Here is a 19,699-nt window from a genome sequence, read left to right on the forward strand (position 1 = left end):
CCTTTTTTTTTTTTTTTTTTTGTTAACATGCAATGAATAGCTGAGGCAGAATAGTGTTTCACCAAACAGGGCTAGACTTCACTCTGCCAAGTGAATAGTTATATGACGAGATAAAGAGCGCTGGTACAGCCGGGATGTGGGAAAAAAAAACCCTCAGCTCTGGAGAATTCTATCATGTGCTAAATTATTAGTGATGTGGTTGTCAGCATTTTATGTAACTAGCTAGGCCTCACCATTTACTATATTTTGGATTCATGACATTGAAGCAGTTTTAGAGGATTCAGAACTTTTCTCTTGTGGGTTTTTCTGGTTCACTTTTACTCTTCTGTGTTGTTTATTTCTGATTTTTTCGGCCAGACTGGGGGGGGGGAGTTTAGGGGGTTCTCCTGTGAGAAATGTAGGTCAGACTCCCCCATGTCTGAGTCTCACAGCTCCCCCGTTATTCTTATTTGTCAGTGTCTCTATTCAATCAGCTGCACCCACGTACTGATTGGATATCTGGGTCCTGATGGGCGGGGACAAACATGAGGTCAAGGAATATAGGGCTTTATTTGATTTCACACCAGGATATGTCTTATATAGGCTGTGATTGTGTGAGGCTGGATTTGGCACGTGTGTGTGTGTGTCACGTTCAGCTTAGTTTAAGCTTACTTGTTATGGAGGACTTTACTTTGCCTGTGGATACGAAGCCTTGGCTAGATTATTGGATTTTAGTAGCTGTATATGCAACATTGTGACTCTTGTGACTCATAAATAGTTAGAAGCATTTGAAACAAGCCTTACAAGCACATGATCAGATTTCCTCCCTCCGGTTCATTAAAGCCGCCTGTTCCCAACCAGGTTGTGCAGCTTTAATTGAGGTGCACTTTTACTGCAAAAACTGTTATGGCATTAAATTATATTCACATAAAATTATTGCAAATTATTCCCCAGAGGCTTTTAAAGAATTGTCCAGAGAAAATTGTGATGCTACAGTTTGCTAAGTGGGTGGAGACACTGTTTATGCTCAATCAAAGGAAGTGCATGATCCACTGCATAAATTGTAATTATTATAGCTATAATAATCTCTTTTCTCCTTCCTCCCATCATTCTCCTGTCTTCTCTTCCTCAGCTGGTGATCAGGGTCCACATGTCAGATGAGAGCTCCAAGACCATGATGGTGGATGAGCGGCAGACAGTCAGGCAGGTGCTGGACAGCCTGCTGGATAAGTCTCACTGTGGCTACAGCCCCGACTGGTCGCTTGTGGAAACCATCACCGAGCTACAGATGGGTAAGGGAGGAGCGGCAGATAGTTTCCGCCACACCTGAGTCAACGAAACATTGTTTATGGTTCGCTCTAGTCGCACAGTACGGCATACAGACAGGTTTTTATGTGTGGTCTAAGAATAGTCACTGTTTGTGGCTTCAAGCTAATTGCGAGGCTTACAGTTAACGGTTCTGCCCCACCCAAAAAAAAACAGAAATCCCCGGCGGGAGGAAATGAAGTGCACATTTGCAGGTCAGCAAGAAAACTGCATGTCTTGCATCTTATCTTCACTGTACTCCTCCTCTCTCCTCCCTCACTGTCGTTTTCTTAGAGCGTATTTTTGAGGATCATGAGAACTTGGTGGAGAATCTGTTGAACTGGACCCGGGACAGCCACAACAAACTTATGTTCATTGAACGCATCGAGAAATACGCTCTTTTCAAGAACCCTCAGGTGACCGTCCGTTACACTTCAACCCGCACACACATACACATACATACAGCAGAGTGAGGACGGATCATCCTCTCAATACCCTACGTAGCAGCCTCTGCATTCAGCGTGTAAATGCCCAAAGCATATGCAATACACACAAACACATTGTTTATGCATGCTCAGTGACTGCACAGCGAGAGAGCCGGGGAGTGAACAAGGGAGTGTGTTTGTGTAGGAGAGTTGGAAGTAGGTCAAAGCTTCTAAAGCGAGTAAAGGTGAATAATTTATTTAACATAAGAGGAGGTGAGCCTCCAACTCCACACACACACACACACACACACACACACACACACACACCCTCCTCTCCCCTCCCTGTCCTCTATTCACTTCACTGTTCTTCTCAATCATTTCCAGAACTACTTATTGGGGCGGAAGGAGACATCAGAAATGGCTGACAGGAATAAAGAGGCTCTATTAGAGGTGAGTTTCCTATCAATTGAACAAGAGGATTACTTACAAGCTAAACTTTAACATTAATTTTGTGCCCGTGTGTGTGTTTGTGTTTGTGTGTGTGTTCCTCAGGAGTGTTTCTGTGGCGGCTCAGTGTCTGTGCCAGAGATCGAGGGGATCCTGTGGCTGAAGGAGGACGGGAAGAAGTCGTGGAAGAAGCGTTACTTCCTCCTCAGGGCTTCAGGGATCTACTACGTCCCAAAGGGCAAAGCCAAGGTCAGTGAGACCCAAGGTGGTACAGTGTAGGCAACACAGTTGAAAATGGATGATGGGGAAACAGAAATGTGAAGTTTAGGTTATGAGAACCAAAACTAGATTAGAAATTCACACTGATTCTGGAAACCTGTGACACTTCCTCGGGTATGAGTGATTCTCGCTTCACGGACTGCGTCGTGACTTCTCCGGCTTCAGTCGATGTTGGTCCTTTTGCAATCAGCCGTGTGATCAACACGTCCTCTTGCCTCCTGTCTCTCCCTCCCTGCAGGCGTCCAGAGATCTCGTGTGCTTCCTGCAGCTGGACCATGTCAACGTGTATTACGGGCAGGACTACCGCAGCAAATACAAGGCTCCTACTGACTACTGCCTGGCCCTGAAGGTAATTACATATCACATGCAATCTTTTCATTAAGAGAAAGATGTTGTTATTTGCCACTGGACATTGGAGGCATCTATGGAGATTAAAATACATGCATATTTATTTCTTTTTGCAGCATCCACAAATCCAGAAGAAGTCACAGTACATCAAGTATCTGTGCTGTGATGATGTCAGGACCCTGCACCAATGGGTGAATGGGATTCGAATCGCCAAGGTACATCTAAACCTGAGTTCCTGAACTTTTATTGGGGGTTTTGATTTTTGATTTTATGTCATTGACTTCTTTCCCGTTGTGCATGTGTGTGTGTTTGCGTGTAGTATGGAAAGCAGCTATACGTGAACTACCAGGAAGCAATGAAGAGGACAGAGGCCGCCTACGATTGGTCGTCTCTCTCTACCGCCAGCATCCGATCCGGCTCCAGCTCTGCCAGCATACCGGGTTAGCTTGTTGTTTAATCACCCACACAAAAGACACATAACTCATTGTCTTTTCCATACTTTTCATGCATCATACTGCAAAATATAGAAGTTTCTAAAGGCTTACTGTCGTGTGTGTGTGTGTGTGTGTGTGTGTGTGTGTGTGTGTGTGTGTGTGTGTGTGTGTGTGTGTGTGTGTGTGTGTGTGCGTGCTTCCAGAGTCCCAGTCTAATCATTCAGGCCACTCAGACAGTGGTGTGGACACAGGCTCCTCTCATGGCCGGTCCCAGAGTGTGGTGAGCTCCATTTTCTCTGAGGCCTGGAAGAGAGGCACCCAGATCGAGGAAAACTCCAAGGTACGTCTTCCTGTTAAAGACTCTCAAAGACATGGATTCAGGAAAATATGTCACTTTACTGAGCTAACAGACAATCTCTCCTGGCAGATGAGGATGGAGGCATCCAGAGGGGCCACCCTGCCGCATGCTTCCCACAGTCACCGCCATCACAGCCAGCATTCAGTCGACCACCCAGCCCTGACGCCCCCTCCCCAGCCCCAGCCCCAGCCCCAGCCCCAGCCTCCGCCTCAGCCTCAGCCTCCACCACAGCCCCAGCAGCAGCACCCACCACAGCCCCAGCACCCATCAGCGCACCCCCAGACACCGACCCAGCCACTGCACCAGCACCTGCCTCCCCAGCCTCAGTCTCCTCAACAGGCCCTCCAGCCACCGACCCAGTCGCCTCAGCGCCCTCAGCAGCCGCCACAGTCTCCACAGCAACAGCGGCAGCAGCGGCAGCAGCAGCAACAGCAGCAGCAGCAGCAGCAGCAGCAGCAGCAGCCGCCGCCGCCGCCACAGACCATCAGCAGCTACAACCACATGCCCCCACAGCAGCAGCAGCAGCAGCAGCAGCAGCAGCCTGCTCCCCAACCCCCACCTCCTCCGCCGCCGCCGCCTCCCCCTCCTCCACCGCCGGTTCAGATGGTGTCACACCACTCGCCGGCCCCCACCATGTACAAGTACAGCACCATCACCAGGCTGCAGAACCAGAAGGCCTCCCAGGACGCCAACCACCACAAGCTGCCCCGTCACCTCCACGCCACAGCTCAGCAAGTTCTACCCCCGGCCCCGACACCGCCCACAGCTTTGGTGTCCATCAAACCCAATGTCAATCACATTGCGGCAAGGACTAATGTCCCACCTCCCCCTCCGCCTCCTCCTCCCCCTCCACCATCCATGCCAACCCCTGGGTCAGCCATGGCTGTGTTGAAGCTGGGCCCTCCCAGCCCGGCTGCCCCGCCTGCCTTCATTCCTCCACCCCCAGCACCTCTGTTTGCACCACAGACCAACGGAGTAGCATTCCCTCCTCCTCCTCCTCCCCCTCCACCCCCACCTGCACCAGCTCCCATGAGCCAGCCTGTTTACCCCAGCGGGCTGAAGCAGGTGCTGAAGGAAAGGTTTCCCAGCCCGCCGCGGGACCTCCTGACTCCCAATGGAGACCTTGAGGAGTCCCCACCGCCGGCTCCTGCTCCACCACCTCCACCTCCTCCACCTCCACCCCCGCCACCACCTCCTCCTCCTCCCCAGCAGTTCCCAGTGCCAGCCCAGTTTCCACCCCCGCCTGCGCCACCACCAGCGCCACCCAAAACCTTCACCCCAGGCTTTGTCCCTCATACTGCCCCCAAGCCCGTGTCACCTGTCGCACCGTTCCCTCCTGCCCCACCTCCCGCTGCCTTAGGGGGCCCAACGCCACCACCACCACCCCCGCCTCCACCTGCACCCTTCAAGAAGCAGTTCAGCCTCCAGGCGGGCCACACCCCCAGCCACCCCCCTCCGACTTTGCCCAAGCAACACAGCCTGTCTAAACCACCGCCCATTTCCACGGGAGCCCCTCCCACCATGTCTTTGGTGAAACAACTGGCAAGTCAGTTTCCAGGAGCTTCATCCCAGGTCGCCAATCACACAGAGAGCCCCAAAGCCCCCCTCTCCCCACCTGCAGTCAAGACCAAACCAAAATGGCAGCCAGGGGGGGGCCAGCAGCCGCAGTCTCCGGAGTTCCCTCCTCCTCCTCCAGACAGCAACGCTGGCTTCCCCGCTCCACCCCCTCCTCCGCCGCCTCCTCCAGCACCTGTTACAGGCCCGACTCCACCCCCTCCTCCCCTCCCTCCTGGAAACCTGGGCTCCCCCATGAGGAGGTCGCCCTCTGGCTCCTTCAATTTTGGAGGCAAGAAACCTCCTCCCACCCCTCAGAGGAACTCCAGCATCAAGGACAACGCCTCAGCCTCCTATGAGGAATCCAGGAGGAACTTACTCAGCAAGTTTGCTCCGCAGGGCAACACCTCTCCTTCCTCACCATGTCCCACCTCCTCTTCTACTGGATCCCCCTCCAAGGACCACTCAGCTGGACCCCCTGCTCCCCCAAAACCAGGCAAGCTCAACCTGTCCAACCTGCCCCTGGCGCTCCAGGCCAAAGTGGGCCAGGCGAAGCAGTCCAGCGGCGACTTCCCTTCCCCACCACCTGATTGCGCCTACTTCCCTCCTCCTCCCCCGGCCTCGGAGCTCTTCCCCCCTCCTCCTCCTCCTCCTGGCAGTGATGGCCATAGTGGCGGACCTCCGAGGGTGGCCGTGGTCAACCCCCAGCCCCAAGCTCCGCCTCCTCCTCCACCGGTCTCCCTCGTCAGCAACTCAACATGGGGAAAGAGCTCACTGAAAAAGACCCCTCCACCCACACTGGCGCGACGTAGTAACACCACCCCGGAGCCCCCTCCACTCTCGCCGCCTCCACCCACCTCCCCGAAGGGCAGCTCGGGCCAGCCCAATTTCCTGGAGGACCTCAACCGGACACTGAAGCGAAAGTCGGTGGGTCGCCAGGGTTCTCTCAACTCTGCCGGCCTCTCTGGGAAGCTGGACCCCGCGGGGACCATGGACGACATGGCGCTGCCTCCGCCGCCCCCCGAGCTGCTCGGGGACCAAGGAAAGCAAAGCAACGGAGGAAACGGTGGCTACATGTCCGGAAACATCTCAGGCTATGCAACACTACGACGAGGACCCCCACCTGCACCACCCAAACGGGGGGACACCACCAAACTTACTTGAGAGTGTCGAACTTGGAGATCAGGACGCGACGAAGATGGATGAAAAAAGACAATGAAAGAATATATGGACGTGAACTGGGAGCGAGTTCCTGGACTCCTTCTGTCCTCTTCACAACGATAAATAGATGACTGTGTATATACGAAAACCCAAACCAGACCGCGGTCAATTAGTGTTTGCTAATTATTGCATTTTTTTTTTTTTTTTGAACACGCTTGGCATTCTGGGTCAGTGGGGTTTACAATAGTGGGACAATTAAGACCGGAGCAGGTAAGTTTGAGGTCGTAGAAAAGAACATTTCTGCGATTCTCTAAACTCTCTGGAACATATTGTATCGCCCGGTATGGTAAACCCCACCCATCCTGGTGCACCAAGCAGATTCAAATAAACACTAATAAGAATTGTGCAAATATTACTGGATCCAGGTCTGAGCCAAACCATGTATCTGCTTCTTTGCCATAAGTTTGTGCCACGTACTGGAGACAAAAAAAAAAAAACCCAACAAAACAACAACAACAACAAAAAAAAAAAACCATGGAAACAAAAACACATCAGGATCTTTCTGCTTTGATACTGCATGGACCTCATGTAACAACAAGCTGTAAAACACGAAGCTGTTCTAGCGTGTGTGCATGTGCAAGAGCGAGAGAGAGAGAGAGAGACACTGAGACTGAATATGCATACATGCATCGCGTGCATGCATGTATGTGTGACTACATGGCGACGAAGTAGTTAAGCATTAGGAAAGGCCTTTGTGGAGCGGTTTGCTTTTATATGAAATTATTTAATGATTGATAAATGGAAGGATTTTTTTTACAAGTCTGTCTTTTAAATAGCTGGTCAACTAAAAGTCTAGAGAGGATCAAAACAGTAGGGCACAATGGAATGTATATGGAAGGCGTATTTAAGACACAATGAATCACACACACATGAAGGTAATGATTCAATAGTACAACGACTACAGCTAAAACTTTAAAAAAAAAAAAAAAAATGTGTTGTCTCAAACATTTCTAGACTGTTTCACCACTTGGCAAATGCAAATCAGAAGGAAGCCTTATTCCCAAAGTCTTGCACAGAGGTCAAAGCGGAGAGGAGATTTCTTCCAAAAGGCTCAGCAGAGTCTGGACTGTGCAACTGGAGAAAAACTATGCTTTTTTTTTTTTTTAATTTAATGCAAACTTATAATGGACTTGTGTAAACGGAGAGGGAGGCCTGTGGTGGTGTATCTTCGTGGACTGTGTGAGTTCCCTGTGCGTTGGCTTGATTTTTTTTTATTTTATTTAGATTTTTTGGACCTTTTTATCCTTCAGTTTGTATCTGTACAGTTGCAGCTGCTAACCCCCATTACCATTGGTTCCCCCCGCCGCCGCCGCCTTCTTAAATCACACGGTGTCACGATCCGGGAAGTAGTAAGAAGTACGGATTGGATTTCGGCCCGGTGAAGTGTGCTCATCCCGTTGAATAAGACACATTCGTCTGGTTAATGTACAGCGCATTAAATCATGTAGTCAATAACAGAAATCATCTGAGTGGCATTAGACTGAATGTTGCTTTCAACTTTGTGTGTCTGTCGTATCTTGTTTCTTCATGGTGCCATTATTGCTTCAGCCCTCAGTGCACGGGGACTGAGGTTATCTCTTGGTTTTTGTATCTAGAGAGTGGATCATGAAGGGTTTTAATTCCTATAGCTGCAATGCCTTCATTTTTAGGGTGCTAGCGCTTCAAGGAGCTCAAATCTCAACATGTTCCTCGTGTGCCGGGATGATCATATCATGAATATTTCACACCGTTTTAAACTGGTTTTCAATTGGCTTTAGTGTGGGAAACGCTTGCTGTGGAGAAGCTCAGAGGAGTGATTATATCCATGGTGGATTCCTCCAGCCACAGCCGTGTGATTGCCACATGAAGGCAGTTGTACCATTTCCTATAACTGAGTATCATCATCCGTAACAAGATTGTTTGCTACAGTACAGTATGTAAGTTATTGGTGTGCTGATGTGAACATATGGGGCCAAAAATGAAATAGAACTGAAATGAAGAAAAATGGTTACAGATGGAGTAAACGTGTCCTCTTGCATATAAACTGCAAATCACAATATAAATGTTGAAACCAGACATCAATGTGTCTCAAGAGTCGTCATTTGTTCCATTTATACTGGGAATTTACCTCAGCACCGTCATCATCACAGCTCAGGTGCAGAGGGGTTGAAATGGGAACAGTCATTGTTTGATCAGTGGATCTCACACTCCCTCTAGTGGTTTTATTCTGCTCTACACTTTATCATTTGTAGGATAGAGGAACAGCCTTTTATAATCAAATAGAAAAGGTTAAATAACGATTTATTGAAATATAAAGATAAGTTTTTCTTATATGGTTCACTGATCAGTCACTGCCCAAATACATATCAGGGGGGGAAAAAATAGGACACAAACCATAATATGCAAATATCATTTTTAATAATTCAAGTTTGTTTTCTGATTTGCACCAAAATGTTTCCAGAGCGAGCCGAGCCTTCACACCAGGAAGTTGCTGAAAGCGTCTCCCCTGGGCTTCACGTCCGCCGTCTGGGTGCTGTGGAGGGAGCGACCAGACTGGGCAGGCGGAGGCGGAGAAGGTGCGGAAGGAGCCGGGACTGTTGAAAACATACCCGTGCTCTGGTCAGTTACGTGCGCTGAACATCACACTGGTGAATGTACAGAGAGATACTGAAGGTCAGCTCCATGAATATTTGAAAACCAGTATCATAATCTTTATTTTTCAAGTCCTAGTTTAGATGTTTACACGTCAGTAACCATCACGAGTTTAAAAAATACTAGTTAATACTTACCTCTGTTTGTCAATGGGATAATGAAGTGTTGTCTCCCTCTTGAGAACATCTGTGGAATCAGGACATCCATTATATTGTTGCTCAGACTGATTGGAAATCTCAGCTTTTCTAATTTGTTTTATGAAGCTTATCAAATATGGAAAAATGTGCTTGGGGAAAATAGAAGTTTTATTCTCCACCAGTATCCCTCCCTTCCCTCCCCCTCTTAGCCCACCTCCGTCTGCGTCCTCACCTCTTCGCTGGACTCTGAGCTGGAGCTGCCGTCACGGCCGCATCTGGCCGACACCACCTGGGTCGAGGTCGCAGAAATCCTCACCCGGCTGGAGCAGGAGAGGGTGTTCTGTGCAAAGCAAATATCTCATTTAAGCGTTTTGTTGTGGCTGCTTTTAGCTTCAGACTGATCGCGTGTCACCGTCCCACGGCATCAAGGCAGAACAGACTTGATAAGCAAATTCTGTCCTTGTGCGTTCATGCCAATGCAAACAATCAGTCCGTCAACATGCGTCCTACCTAGATACCAGGCCTTCACGGTGAAAGGTTTCACATGCAACACTACATACCAGCCTTTAACTGATCATCTGTAGGTTGGTGCAGAGCATTAAAGGGCTACACACGTGTTTTTATATGTTTCAGTCCAGTGGTTTGCAGCCTTTTCTGTTAAACCCTTAAAACAAAAGGTCTAATTGCGTCTGGTTCCATGTGTCGACTGGTTGTGAGGAATTTCTATTTCTTTATTTAATTTCTAGAGGTCTGAAAAGGGAAAACGATGAAGTAATTCAGAAAAAAAAGGCAGGATCAGGATCTGGAGCCCAAGGTGGGGAACCAGTATTTTAGTCCATAAATTTCAGGGGTTATTAATGTCACTTTGGGTGAGGGCACTACTTTCTAAGCTTTTTGCTCTTCTATTGAAAATGCAACCACATGGCACCAGACTCAAATAAACAATAGTAATATTTTAATTAGGTCTTTTGACCCCAGATGACATTAAACATCTCACCACAAAGAAGCCGGGTCTGAAGGCACACGTCTGCGGGTCGCTCCCAGAGGCCTTCCCACACTCGGTCTCTTTAATGCCAAACGTCATCATCAGGTCAACGGTGTTCAGGCCCACGGGAATAACCTGTCATACATGATACATCACAAATGACACATACCTGCTGCTACCAAGTCAAACCACCATCCAGCACATCGATTACAACCTGGAAGATTTAAAGATTAAAGAATAGTGTGTGCTGACTCACCCTTGTGACGGAGCCTCGGGTCACCCTGTAAAGGTGGTTGATGGCATACACAGAGTTGACCTCAGCCAGAGCTGCTTCAAGACCTCTGGTTGCCATGGACTCCAACTCTGAGTTTTGCAGCGGGGCACCTGCAGGAACGTGGATGTGACAAACTGACTGTAGTTACTATATCTCCTTTTCAAATGATGAGCACAGAAAGCCACTCACCTGAGCATCCCAGAAGCTGCAGCAGGGCCAAGAGACAGATGTACGACTTCATCCTGACTAGCACCAAAGTATCACGACGATTCATCGACCTTCCCTCTAAATAGCTCAACGTTTGTCCTCAAACCTCCACGCACCGCCTCTCGCCCTCCATAACCCCTCCAATGTTGTCTGTTCGGCTTCCTTCACGTAATATCTCTTACTTAACCTTTGCTCAGCACTATTGATCCCAGGGCAACGAGCCAAATTAAATGACTATGATAAGCAATCGGATTCCCTTTCAGATCCTCCATTTGACAAACTCAAAACTTTTTCTTCTCAGATTCTTGGGCTCTTACAGGAACCCACCATTTTCAGTTTGGGTTTGGGACTTGATGATGATGATGTCACGTACTCCCGTGCACAGATCAGGACATCTGAATCAGAATCTGATGCAAGTCGGCGGTTTGTTTTTGTTTACTGCTCAGCACATCCGTTCAAACTTCACCCACAGTCGCGCTGACGCAGATTTCAACCCAAACCCCCCCCCACTGAATAAATAGAACAGAACCTAAAAATCTTTGACTGTTGTTTATGTAGTCTTGAACATTTAATAGTACTGAGGTTTACAGGGGCTTTAATATGTGACTTTTATTGATTGGTTCAACTCAGTTCAGTCAGCGGCTTTTTAAAGCACTATAGGCCATTAAAAAATAGTATTTAAATTAGTTTAATATGCGTACAGGGAGCACAGCTGTAAATCAATACAGAAAATGATTCACCAACAAAAAAAAAAGGACACTTCGATACGACTGAGGTCACATGGGGCCTCCATTACTGCAACCCAATTGTCAATAAAAGGCTTAAGGCTAATACCGCATATCAAATAACCATTCCGTTTCTTTTTAACAGTCTTAAATAGTTACAGAGGAGTTACTGATTATGTGGGTGGAGTAAATGATCCGTAATTTACAACTAAATTTAGACAGTTTGGTGTTGTTATGAATATATGCAGAGTCAAATTTTAATGCCTCTATTCTGTTGGTGAACCAGGGCAGCAGCAGTTGCAGCTCTCAGCATTATTTAAAAAATAAAATAAAAATACACAAGCAGAAAGTTATTGGTCAGTTTCAAACAGCACAAATATTACCGAGTGAAATCTTAATATCACCTCTAAAACAACCAGTCGTGCATGAAGCAATAAAAATGAGAGAAATGTTTTTCCACCATGAAGCTGTTATGTTCTTTGTCCCAGTTCAGCTGATCTCTTTTTTTGGGTTCTCCTTCCTTCGGACGGATCACTGACCTCTCTCTTGTCACAGCTCGTTTCAACATCAGGCCCGTTTTAATCATTTGCCAAATCAAACGGGGCAGAATACAAAACGTTCTTGGGTGTATTTTTTCATGCCTCTGAGTCAGATCGCAGTTTATTTACAAGCACAGTGATAAATTCAAACGGTTACATGAATACAGCAACCATCTACTCCCATTATGTTTATTACATTCATCATCAATATCAAAAATATTTCACATTTTGGGAATGTAGAGATTTATAGCTCTTGTAAACAATTTTTAATTCGATTATATTTTTCATAACACCATTTAATCACCATATTAAATAATATACTCTTTATAATCTCTTTAACAAAAGGAACTACTGACAAAGGAATTACTTCTGTAAAAAATACACCAAGAGCTATAACTGACATGTCACAGGATAATCAAGTATACACAAAAGAATTTCCGGGTATACCGAAGCTGGATGATTTGTACTCATCTTAAAAATAATTTTTTTTTATACATGGCCTTACATAGACTTGTTTGTGGTAACAATCTATTTTTGGGAGTTGTGAGCTTTCAGTTTTTCTGAATCTGATGCATGCTGCCTCCTTTCTGCTTTTAGGACAAACCCTGATACTCTCTGCTTTGATTGGTGAGCCAACAAACGTGTTCACAGTCTCAGCATGTGTGGGCCACTTCAAGCAGCTCTCTGTGTAAGCATATGTTTCATCTCTTCATCAATTCTGATTTTGTCAGCGGCCCTACAGTGGAAATGCAGCCCTAAATGCATCAAAGTAAACTAAACACACAAACACATAAAGATACGAGCCGTCTTCTCATCGTTCCAGAGTTCCCATCAGAGGCTCCATGGCAGCGAGGAAGCAGGCCTCAAACTCCTGATCTGAGAAGCGAGCCACCGACTGACGGGCGTTGCGTCTGAGCTGCAGCCGGCTGGCGGAGGGCAGAGCCAGGATCCTCTGTATTTCCTCTGCGTAACTGTCTTCGTCATCAGCCAGGAAGCCTGTCTGGCCCCCCTCGAAAGGAACCACGATGTCCAGCTTGGGGCCGCCGGACTTGTGAGCCAGAATGACCTTCCCTGCTGCCATACACTCCACAACACCTAGAGGGGAAATACAAGATTGAAGATGCACTTTTTTTTCCATCTAAAAATGAAATTTTACTAAGAAAGTCTAAACATAATCTCTGTTAGATAAATTACCTATTCCAAAGTGTTCGTTCCACATGGTGTGCAGTCCGATGGTGGCTTCCCCCATCTCTCTCTTCAGCTCCTCAAAGGGTACGTTCAGTTTAAACTCCACCTTGTCAGCTACACCCAGCTCCTGGCACAGCCCCCTCAACATGAGCACCCTATCCTCATCCTCCTGGTTCCTGCACCCACCAACCAGAACCAGCTTCAGCGCCTCCCCGCCGCCGGCACCCGTCCTCCTCTTGTCCAAAACCTTCTTGAAAGCTCTGATCTGCAGCCGGTGGTCCTTCTCAGGCCTGAACTGCCCAATGGAAACGATGGAGTGGCATTTCCTGTCCCCGTCGTCTTCCAGCGGGATATCCAGGAATGCACTGACGTCGCAGGGCGGGTAGACCACACTGGTGCGGTTGGGAGCGCGCCACAGTGACAGGATGTGATCGAGGGTCCAGGAGGAGTTGACCATGATGAGGTCGCTGCAGGAGCCGGCCATGCCGTAGAGCAGGGCGAACAGGCAGTAGTAGACCACCTTGAAGGCACTCAGGAACAGATTGTTGGAGATGTAGTCTGGGTTGTTGAACCTAAAACATTAACAGTTTATAACTTTACCAGTCATGTAATTCAAAGGGAGAAGGAAAGGCCTGTGCAGGAGGGGCTGCAGTTACTTCTGGTCACCAGTAGAGGACAATACAGGCCCTTTTTTTACTGGCCATTTCATTATATGCATAAAAGAAAATGCAATATAGTGTAGTATTTGGAGAAATGCTTATGATATGACTGTATGGATTAATCTGACTTTAAAAATAAAACAAAATAGCACATAACAGTATTAAAATAAGCCTGTTTGAGCAACCATTATGAGATGTCTGTTTTGGAAAGACACACACTGATTACCTGGGGTTCCTCTCTCTCACTACAGAGAGCATGTCAGTGCTGATGGTGGGATAGTGAACATAGCTCCCCACGCTACAGCCTCCAAAGTAACGGAACAAGGGCAGAGTGAAGGCGTAGCCCATGGAGTCGATATAAAGGTCTGGGACAAACTCCGTCAGTGCCTCCCATCCCAGAAAAATGGAGCCCACACTCTGTCCAAGCAGGGTGAAGTGAGGAAACAGGCCGGGCTCCACAAGCAGCCGGTGCCTCAGGAACACAAAGTGAACCGGCCGGGGGAGCACGATGTTGAAGCGACGTCGCGCTCCCTCCAGAATCTGCTGGCCTGTCACACCCAGGTCCCCTGTGTACACCACAAAGTTGATGTCTGCATACCTGTGCAGATGTGGGTTATGTTAAAGCAAGATTTCACATAAACACAAGGTATTTTAATGTCTGTACTCTCACTCTCCACTCAGTTCTGATTCTGTTTCTTTTCCAGCTAGTTCACTCTTTCCATTTAGCTGCTTATAATGGTGTCAAAACATGGTTATTACATGGACACAGATTTAACTACAAACATCGATTTACTGAATCTTCAAATGATTCAGTAAATCAATGATTAGTAAGTACACCAAACCTTTAAGCTAAAAAACAAAATCACCTGTTCTGCAGTGCCCTAATGGCACACCAGAGCACCCTCTCTCCCCCACCACCGGCATTACAGTAGGGGTGAAAGAAGGCCACCGTGGGACGGCCGTCTCTCGCCCGCCTCGCGTTCCTGTTGCTCTGCAGCCAAAAACGCACCGCCAGCACCAGCAGGACCAGGACAGTGATCAGCAGTACACACAGGAAGACCAGGGGCAGGAGCAACTTCCACAGTAACCTGAAACACAGAAATACAACACAATGAGTTCTGGGTAACAGTAAATCAGCAAACAAACTTTATTTACATTGCACTTTTGAAAACAGAGGTTAAAAGTACCTTACAGGATGAAGAAAATAAAAGATTGTAAATCAAGAGAAAGCCTAAGAAAACAAATGGATGCTTTTCAAAGATGTGGACTGATTTGGCTTCTCTGAGACTTTGCAGAAGGCTGATCCAGAGTCAGATTAAAGCTTCTATTTAGAAATACTCTTTATGGTAAATTATTACAAACATTACAGCAAATGCTTTAGTGTAACCAAGCTGTAGTGGTGTTATAAGGATACTGTAGTGACAAAGATGTGTATAACGCATGAATAGACTCAAAATAAACTGCAGTCTAGAGGAATATCACATGTGTTCCTTGGTGCTTCCTGAAGTGGGGGGGGCTGACAATGAAGCTTTAGCTAAATGTTAAGAGTTTGGTTTTCATAGTCATGTTATTATAACAAACAAGGAAACCCATTATATTTATCTAAAGACTGAAACCGAGGTAGCTAAATAACATGAAATATTGTCAATAATTTACCGGTATTGTTGCTAAGCTACCACCAGAGCAGCAGCCAACATACAGTAAAATAAAACAAGCTAACTACGCTTTCAACATTAACAATTAAGACTTTTTCCATTCGTTTAAATACTTTGTTAGTTAAAATAAATAAAATAATTACCTTGTTAATTCACACAAACAGTGGACCAGTTGATCGTGGCCCGACATCTTGACCACAGAAATCTAACAACACATCACCTTTCAACTTGTCTCTTTCCTCCTCGGTGTTTTCCTGCCGTTATTTATACTTGTCTGGCGCCACCCAGTGGCGAGGAGGTCTAACTGCAGCGCCCTCTCCAGCTTTTATTGATGAGGAGTCCAATTGAAGTTAGGCTACATTTATTCAGACATTTGTAAGTTATACAAATAGCATAAGTGTATATAATAATATGTAATATATAATATGTACTAACTTACTCCCTCTTGGCCATGTTGGCTGATCTATGCCCTCGTCTTTCAAAAAAAGTAAAGTTTAACTTCTAAATAAACACTGTGGCAATCAATATCGTCTCCCTACCCCCAAGGTTTTGAACAAACCTTTGTCATTTCCAGTATAGTTCCTGACATCATGACGGCTCTTTTGATTTTGTTTATTTTAATGAATCTGGACAAAGGATACTGCACAGAAACATGGTAAGTTGATTCTGTGATTTATTTATTTTTTTGGATAGTATTTACTTTCTCTTAACTGTTTTCCACAAAGAAAATGGGTTATGACACACTTATGTAAACACATACCTTTATGCCATATATGTTCTGGTGAATCGACACGCATGTAAATTCTATAGGTCAATTAATTTGTTATTACTGACACAATTTTAACTATAATTGGGGATAATTATACACCTCAAATTTCTGTTAGGTGAAAACATTGTGACATATTTGTTTATTGATTGGCCCACAGAGGTCTCCATCATTCATGGGGGGGGGGGCAATTTATTTAACTGATGTCTTGTTTCCTTTTTGCACAGCGACCAAGTTCTATCAATCACCCCAAAAACACAGGAGCAGGTGGACATCTTGAAGAATGTGTCCACCCAATATGAAGTAAAAAAATTTAAAAATTCACTTTTTTAACCAGTGATTGTTTTCCTCTGATTTTATTCCCTCCTTTAAATCATTATGCTGCATGTTTCCCTCACAGACAGCCTTATGGCAGCCTGTTTCACATCATTACATCACAGAAGAGACACAAGTCCACCTGTTTGTTCCTGCAAATAGCTCAGAGACCGTCCAGGATGTGCTACAGAAACACAGCATGACTCATGAGTATGTGTCTGAAAACACTCACTCACCGAGGATTACATGTGTCAGTGCAGCTGTGCAAACAGGTCTTGTTATTGGCTTCTGTGATTATTATAGGGTTTTGCTGGCCAACGCCAATGAGTTGATTGAGATGCAGACGAAAAACGACTCCACAGACCCACGGAGCAGCTCAACTTTCTACGAGCGATATCACAGTCTGGAGGATGTATGTTTTTCATCTTTACCTGTCAACAAATTGAACATTTTAAGCTTCTCAAACAGGGTTTACTACAAGACTACTGGATTGCATTGCACTGAAATGTATAGATGTACGTTACAGTTTACATCCACACATGCTGCCTCCATTGTAGATCTATTATTGGATAAACAGGACCACACAGGACAACCCCAGCACGGTCAAAGCCATTCTCATTGGCTCCTCATATGAAAAGCGACCACTGTATGTTCTAAAGGTACAGAACAAACTGTATTGATGATAAAGATGATTGTTTTTACACTAGCACTTTAAATTAAGTCTGATACACACCTCAGATTGAATGTTTGACCTCTCTCTCTTCCTCAGTTGTCTCTAAATAACAGACCAAATAAGAAAGCAATATGGATTGACTGTGGGATCCACGCCAGGGAGTGGATTTCTCCTGCTTTCTGCTTATGGTTTGTACAATACGTGAGTACATTTGGTCTAGTGTCTATGGTAGTTTGGGATTTTCATATAACTTCGTGTTCATTTTCCATCAGATCCGTTTCACTAAAATCACCTTCTCTCACAGTCTTTGTCATTTTACAAGCAAAACCAAGAAATTACTAACATACTGGACAACATGGATGTCTACGTCCTGCCTGTTATGAACCCTGATGGGTACAAGTTCACATGGACAACAGTAAGAACACATGAAACGGATGTGATATATTGTTAAGTGCTGGAGCAGTTACAAAAGAAGCTATTTCTATTGGAGTCATGCTTCTTTTTTTTTTCAGAACAGGATGTGGAGGAAGAACCGCTCCGTCAGCAGGGGCAGCAGGAGCAGCGCTTGTATCGGAGTCGACCTCAACAGAAACTTTGATGCCAACTGGTGCAGTAAGTCTTCCTCTCACATTTAAGTAATCCCCTAACATAAGGCATTTAACTCAGAAATTCAAGATTCTTCACTTTTATTAAAAGTCAGCTGACAATCACAACAAATCTGGAGCCACCGTGACCCAAAATCATATCTTTAGGTTCTTCCATCTTTATTATCTTATTCTATTTCATTATGTGGCCAGTATTTTTGAAGAAGTTTCCTCTGTTTGGCATTTTACTAACTAAAATTACTTACTACCACAGAGTCTTTTAAATATAGAAATATCCCCACACACCTGAACACATTCAACTCAGCTCATTGTTAGGTTTATCGTTTGATCATATATTGGTAGTAATGTGTTAATGTTCTTCCCAGCGGAGGGAGCCTCTTGTGAGCCCTGCTCTGAGATCTACTGCGGTGCGTTCCCCGAGTCGGAGCCAGAGTCACAGGCCGTGGCCGACTTCCTACGTAGAAACAAGGACTCGGTTCAGCTCTACCTCACCATCCACTCCTACTCTCAGATGCTACTCTTCCCATACTCCTGCTCTTTGGATGAAGCAGAGAACCACAATGACCTGGTGAGTGGTCTGGACTGATCAATCAAACGATCAATTTATCCATCAGTAATGTGAGTTTTGGGACACGTGGGAGTGTTTTACAGTCATATCTTACATGTTTCATGGACTGTGGCTCAGTTGTGGGATCCTGAAGTTCAGAGCTATTTTGTGGAAATGCTGGGTATTTCAGTAACCAGTTGCAGAGTATTTGTGGACTTTATACTGCATGATATCTGTGGGGTACTGAAGTGTGTCATGTCAAATAAGGCAATGGTTTGAGTAAATGTGCTTTTCTGGTTCTTACAAGCTTGAGATGGTCCAAGAAGCTGCCCAGAGAATCCGAAGATATTATAGGAACACCTACAAATATGGTGCTGGAGCAAAGACAATATGTAAGTGGGGCTTATTTTCCAAGCTTGGGTGGTCCAGTTACTCTCAAAGTACATGATTGCCATTGTCTTTTCTCCAGACCTGGCTCCCGGTGGTTCTGATGACTGGGCGTATAACCTTGGCATCAAATACGCCTTCACATTTGAGCTCCAGGACCGCGGGCGTTATGGGTTCCTCCTGCCGCCATCTTTAATTTCCAAGGCCTGCAATGAAGCTCTGCTTGCTGTGAAGACCATTGCTCTCAAGGTTATAGAGAAAACGCAAGCTCCAACAGGTTCTCCTCGAACTGCCTAAGCAGTCTCACCTGCAGTAAAAGGTTGAAGGTTCAAGATTTTGAGCCATTTTTGTGAATGAAGCCTATACAGTTTTTGTAGTACAGGCCCTATCCTGTAAAGATCAGCGAGCCTGTAAGAGCTACAATCACAGTACACAGTGTTAGGAATATTCTGACTGTTATTCATGGTGTTTTTTTGCTATAAGGAGATATTTTTGTAGCATTCCTCTAATATATATATTATGGGATTCTTTGCAAGAGTGTTTGCATATACCATGAACATATGCATATAAATGGTGCAGAGAATTGGCTGCATTTCATTCATCAAGAAGAAATTGTGGATATAAAAACTGTAAAACAAAAAAAGAATAAACTGATTGAAATTATGGATAAATTGCCAGTGTCTTTCTTCTGTTTACTATTACATGCTTAGTCTATTTCGTATTGATGTGCCATACTTAGGTAAAAGGTAAAAAATAAGAATAAATATTAACATAAAAATTGCTGTGTGAATGTTTCTTAACGTCCATGTACAAACATAAACTGGACAGAAACAGTTGTCTAATTGCGGAATTTTATTTTGTAGGGGTTTCCAGGAAGCAGCGGCACTCTTATATCTGTCCATGTCTATGATATCTACCTTGTAGAGTGGATTTCTGATGAAGCTTCCCAAAAATACTTAATTGTCAGAATAATTGTTATTATAATGAGTATGTGCTACCAGTTAATATCAATGTCATTGGTAGGTAGAGCAACTATCACAACTACAACACGTAATG

General features: G+C 45.5%; 4 protein-coding genes across 5 annotated transcripts in view; 2 read left to right on the plus strand and 2 right to left on the minus strand.

Moving 5' to 3' along the window:
* Positions 1-6,751, plus strand: part of LOC111238733 (ras-associated and pleckstrin homology domains-containing protein 1-like) — a 37,344-nt gene extending 30,593 nt beyond the window's left edge. The window contains exons 9-18 of the mRNA XM_022768396.1: positions 1,112-1,271; positions 1,579-1,700; positions 2,094-2,159; positions 2,262-2,405; positions 2,674-2,784; positions 2,900-2,998; positions 3,103-3,223; positions 3,421-3,557; positions 3,645-3,769; positions 4,223-6,751. Of these exons, the coding sequence (XP_022624117.1) occupies positions 1,112-1,271; positions 1,579-1,700; positions 2,094-2,159; positions 2,262-2,405; positions 2,674-2,784; positions 2,900-2,998; positions 3,103-3,223; positions 3,421-3,557; positions 3,645-3,769; positions 4,223-6,293 (3,156 nt within the window). The 3' untranslated portion in view covers positions 6,294-6,751. The remainder of the gene's footprint in view (positions 1-1,111; positions 1,272-1,578; positions 1,701-2,093; positions 2,160-2,261; positions 2,406-2,673; positions 2,785-2,899; positions 2,999-3,102; positions 3,224-3,420; positions 3,558-3,644; positions 3,770-4,222) is intronic.
* A 1,974-nt stretch (positions 6,752-8,725) lies between these two features.
* On the minus strand, positions 8,726-10,746 carry spp2 (secreted phosphoprotein 2). Of its 2 annotated transcripts, none has more exons than XM_022768381.1 (6): positions 10,567-10,746; positions 10,360-10,487; positions 10,116-10,238; positions 9,351-9,458; positions 9,119-9,167; positions 8,726-8,923 (listed from the first exon to the last, which is right to left on the minus strand). In XM_022768381.1, the coding sequence occupies exons 1-6, from the start codon at positions 10,649-10,651 to the stop codon at positions 8,805-8,807; spliced, it is 612 nt and encodes a 203-aa protein (XP_022624102.1). In that variant the 5' UTR covers positions 10,652-10,746; the 3' UTR covers positions 8,726-8,804. The 2 variants fall into 2 exon arrangements, with proteins under 2 accessions (XP_022624102.1, XP_022624103.1); XM_022768382.1 differs by having other exon boundaries at positions 8,832-8,974; positions 10,567-10,734.
* Positions 10,747-11,148: 402 nt separating this feature from the next.
* LOC111238722 (GDP-Man:Man(3)GlcNAc(2)-PP-Dol alpha-1,2-mannosyltransferase-like) lies at positions 11,149-15,578 on the minus strand. Its single transcript, XM_022768375.1, has 5 exons — positions 15,494-15,578; positions 14,562-14,783; positions 13,922-14,293; positions 13,043-13,608; positions 11,149-12,943 (listed from the first exon to the last, which is right to left on the minus strand). The coding sequence occupies exons 1-5, from the start codon at positions 15,538-15,540 to the stop codon at positions 12,660-12,662; spliced, it is 1,491 nt and encodes a 496-aa protein (XP_022624096.1). The 5' UTR covers positions 15,541-15,578; the 3' UTR covers positions 11,149-12,659.
* A 301-nt stretch (positions 15,579-15,879) lies between these two features.
* Positions 15,880-19,303, plus strand: cpb2 (carboxypeptidase B2). The gene is made up of 11 exons (XM_022768378.1): positions 15,880-16,005; positions 16,344-16,419; positions 16,517-16,641; positions 16,735-16,843; positions 16,989-17,090; positions 17,201-17,305; positions 17,409-17,519; positions 17,617-17,716; positions 18,075-18,277; positions 18,564-18,648; positions 18,726-19,303. The coding sequence occupies exons 1-11, from the start codon at positions 15,941-15,943 to the stop codon at positions 18,938-18,940; spliced, it is 1,296 nt and encodes a 431-aa protein (XP_022624099.1). The 5' UTR covers positions 15,880-15,940; the 3' UTR covers positions 18,941-19,303.
* Positions 19,304-19,699: the final 396 nt, after the last annotated feature.

The sequence above is a fragment of the Seriola dumerili genome, unplaced genomic scaffold, assembly GCF_002260705.1.
Source record: "Seriola dumerili isolate Sdu_G_001 unplaced genomic scaffold, Sdu_1.0 BDQW01001556.1, whole genome shotgun sequence".
NCBI classification, from domain to species: Eukaryota; Metazoa; Chordata; class Actinopteri; order Carangiformes; family Carangidae; genus Seriola; species Seriola dumerili.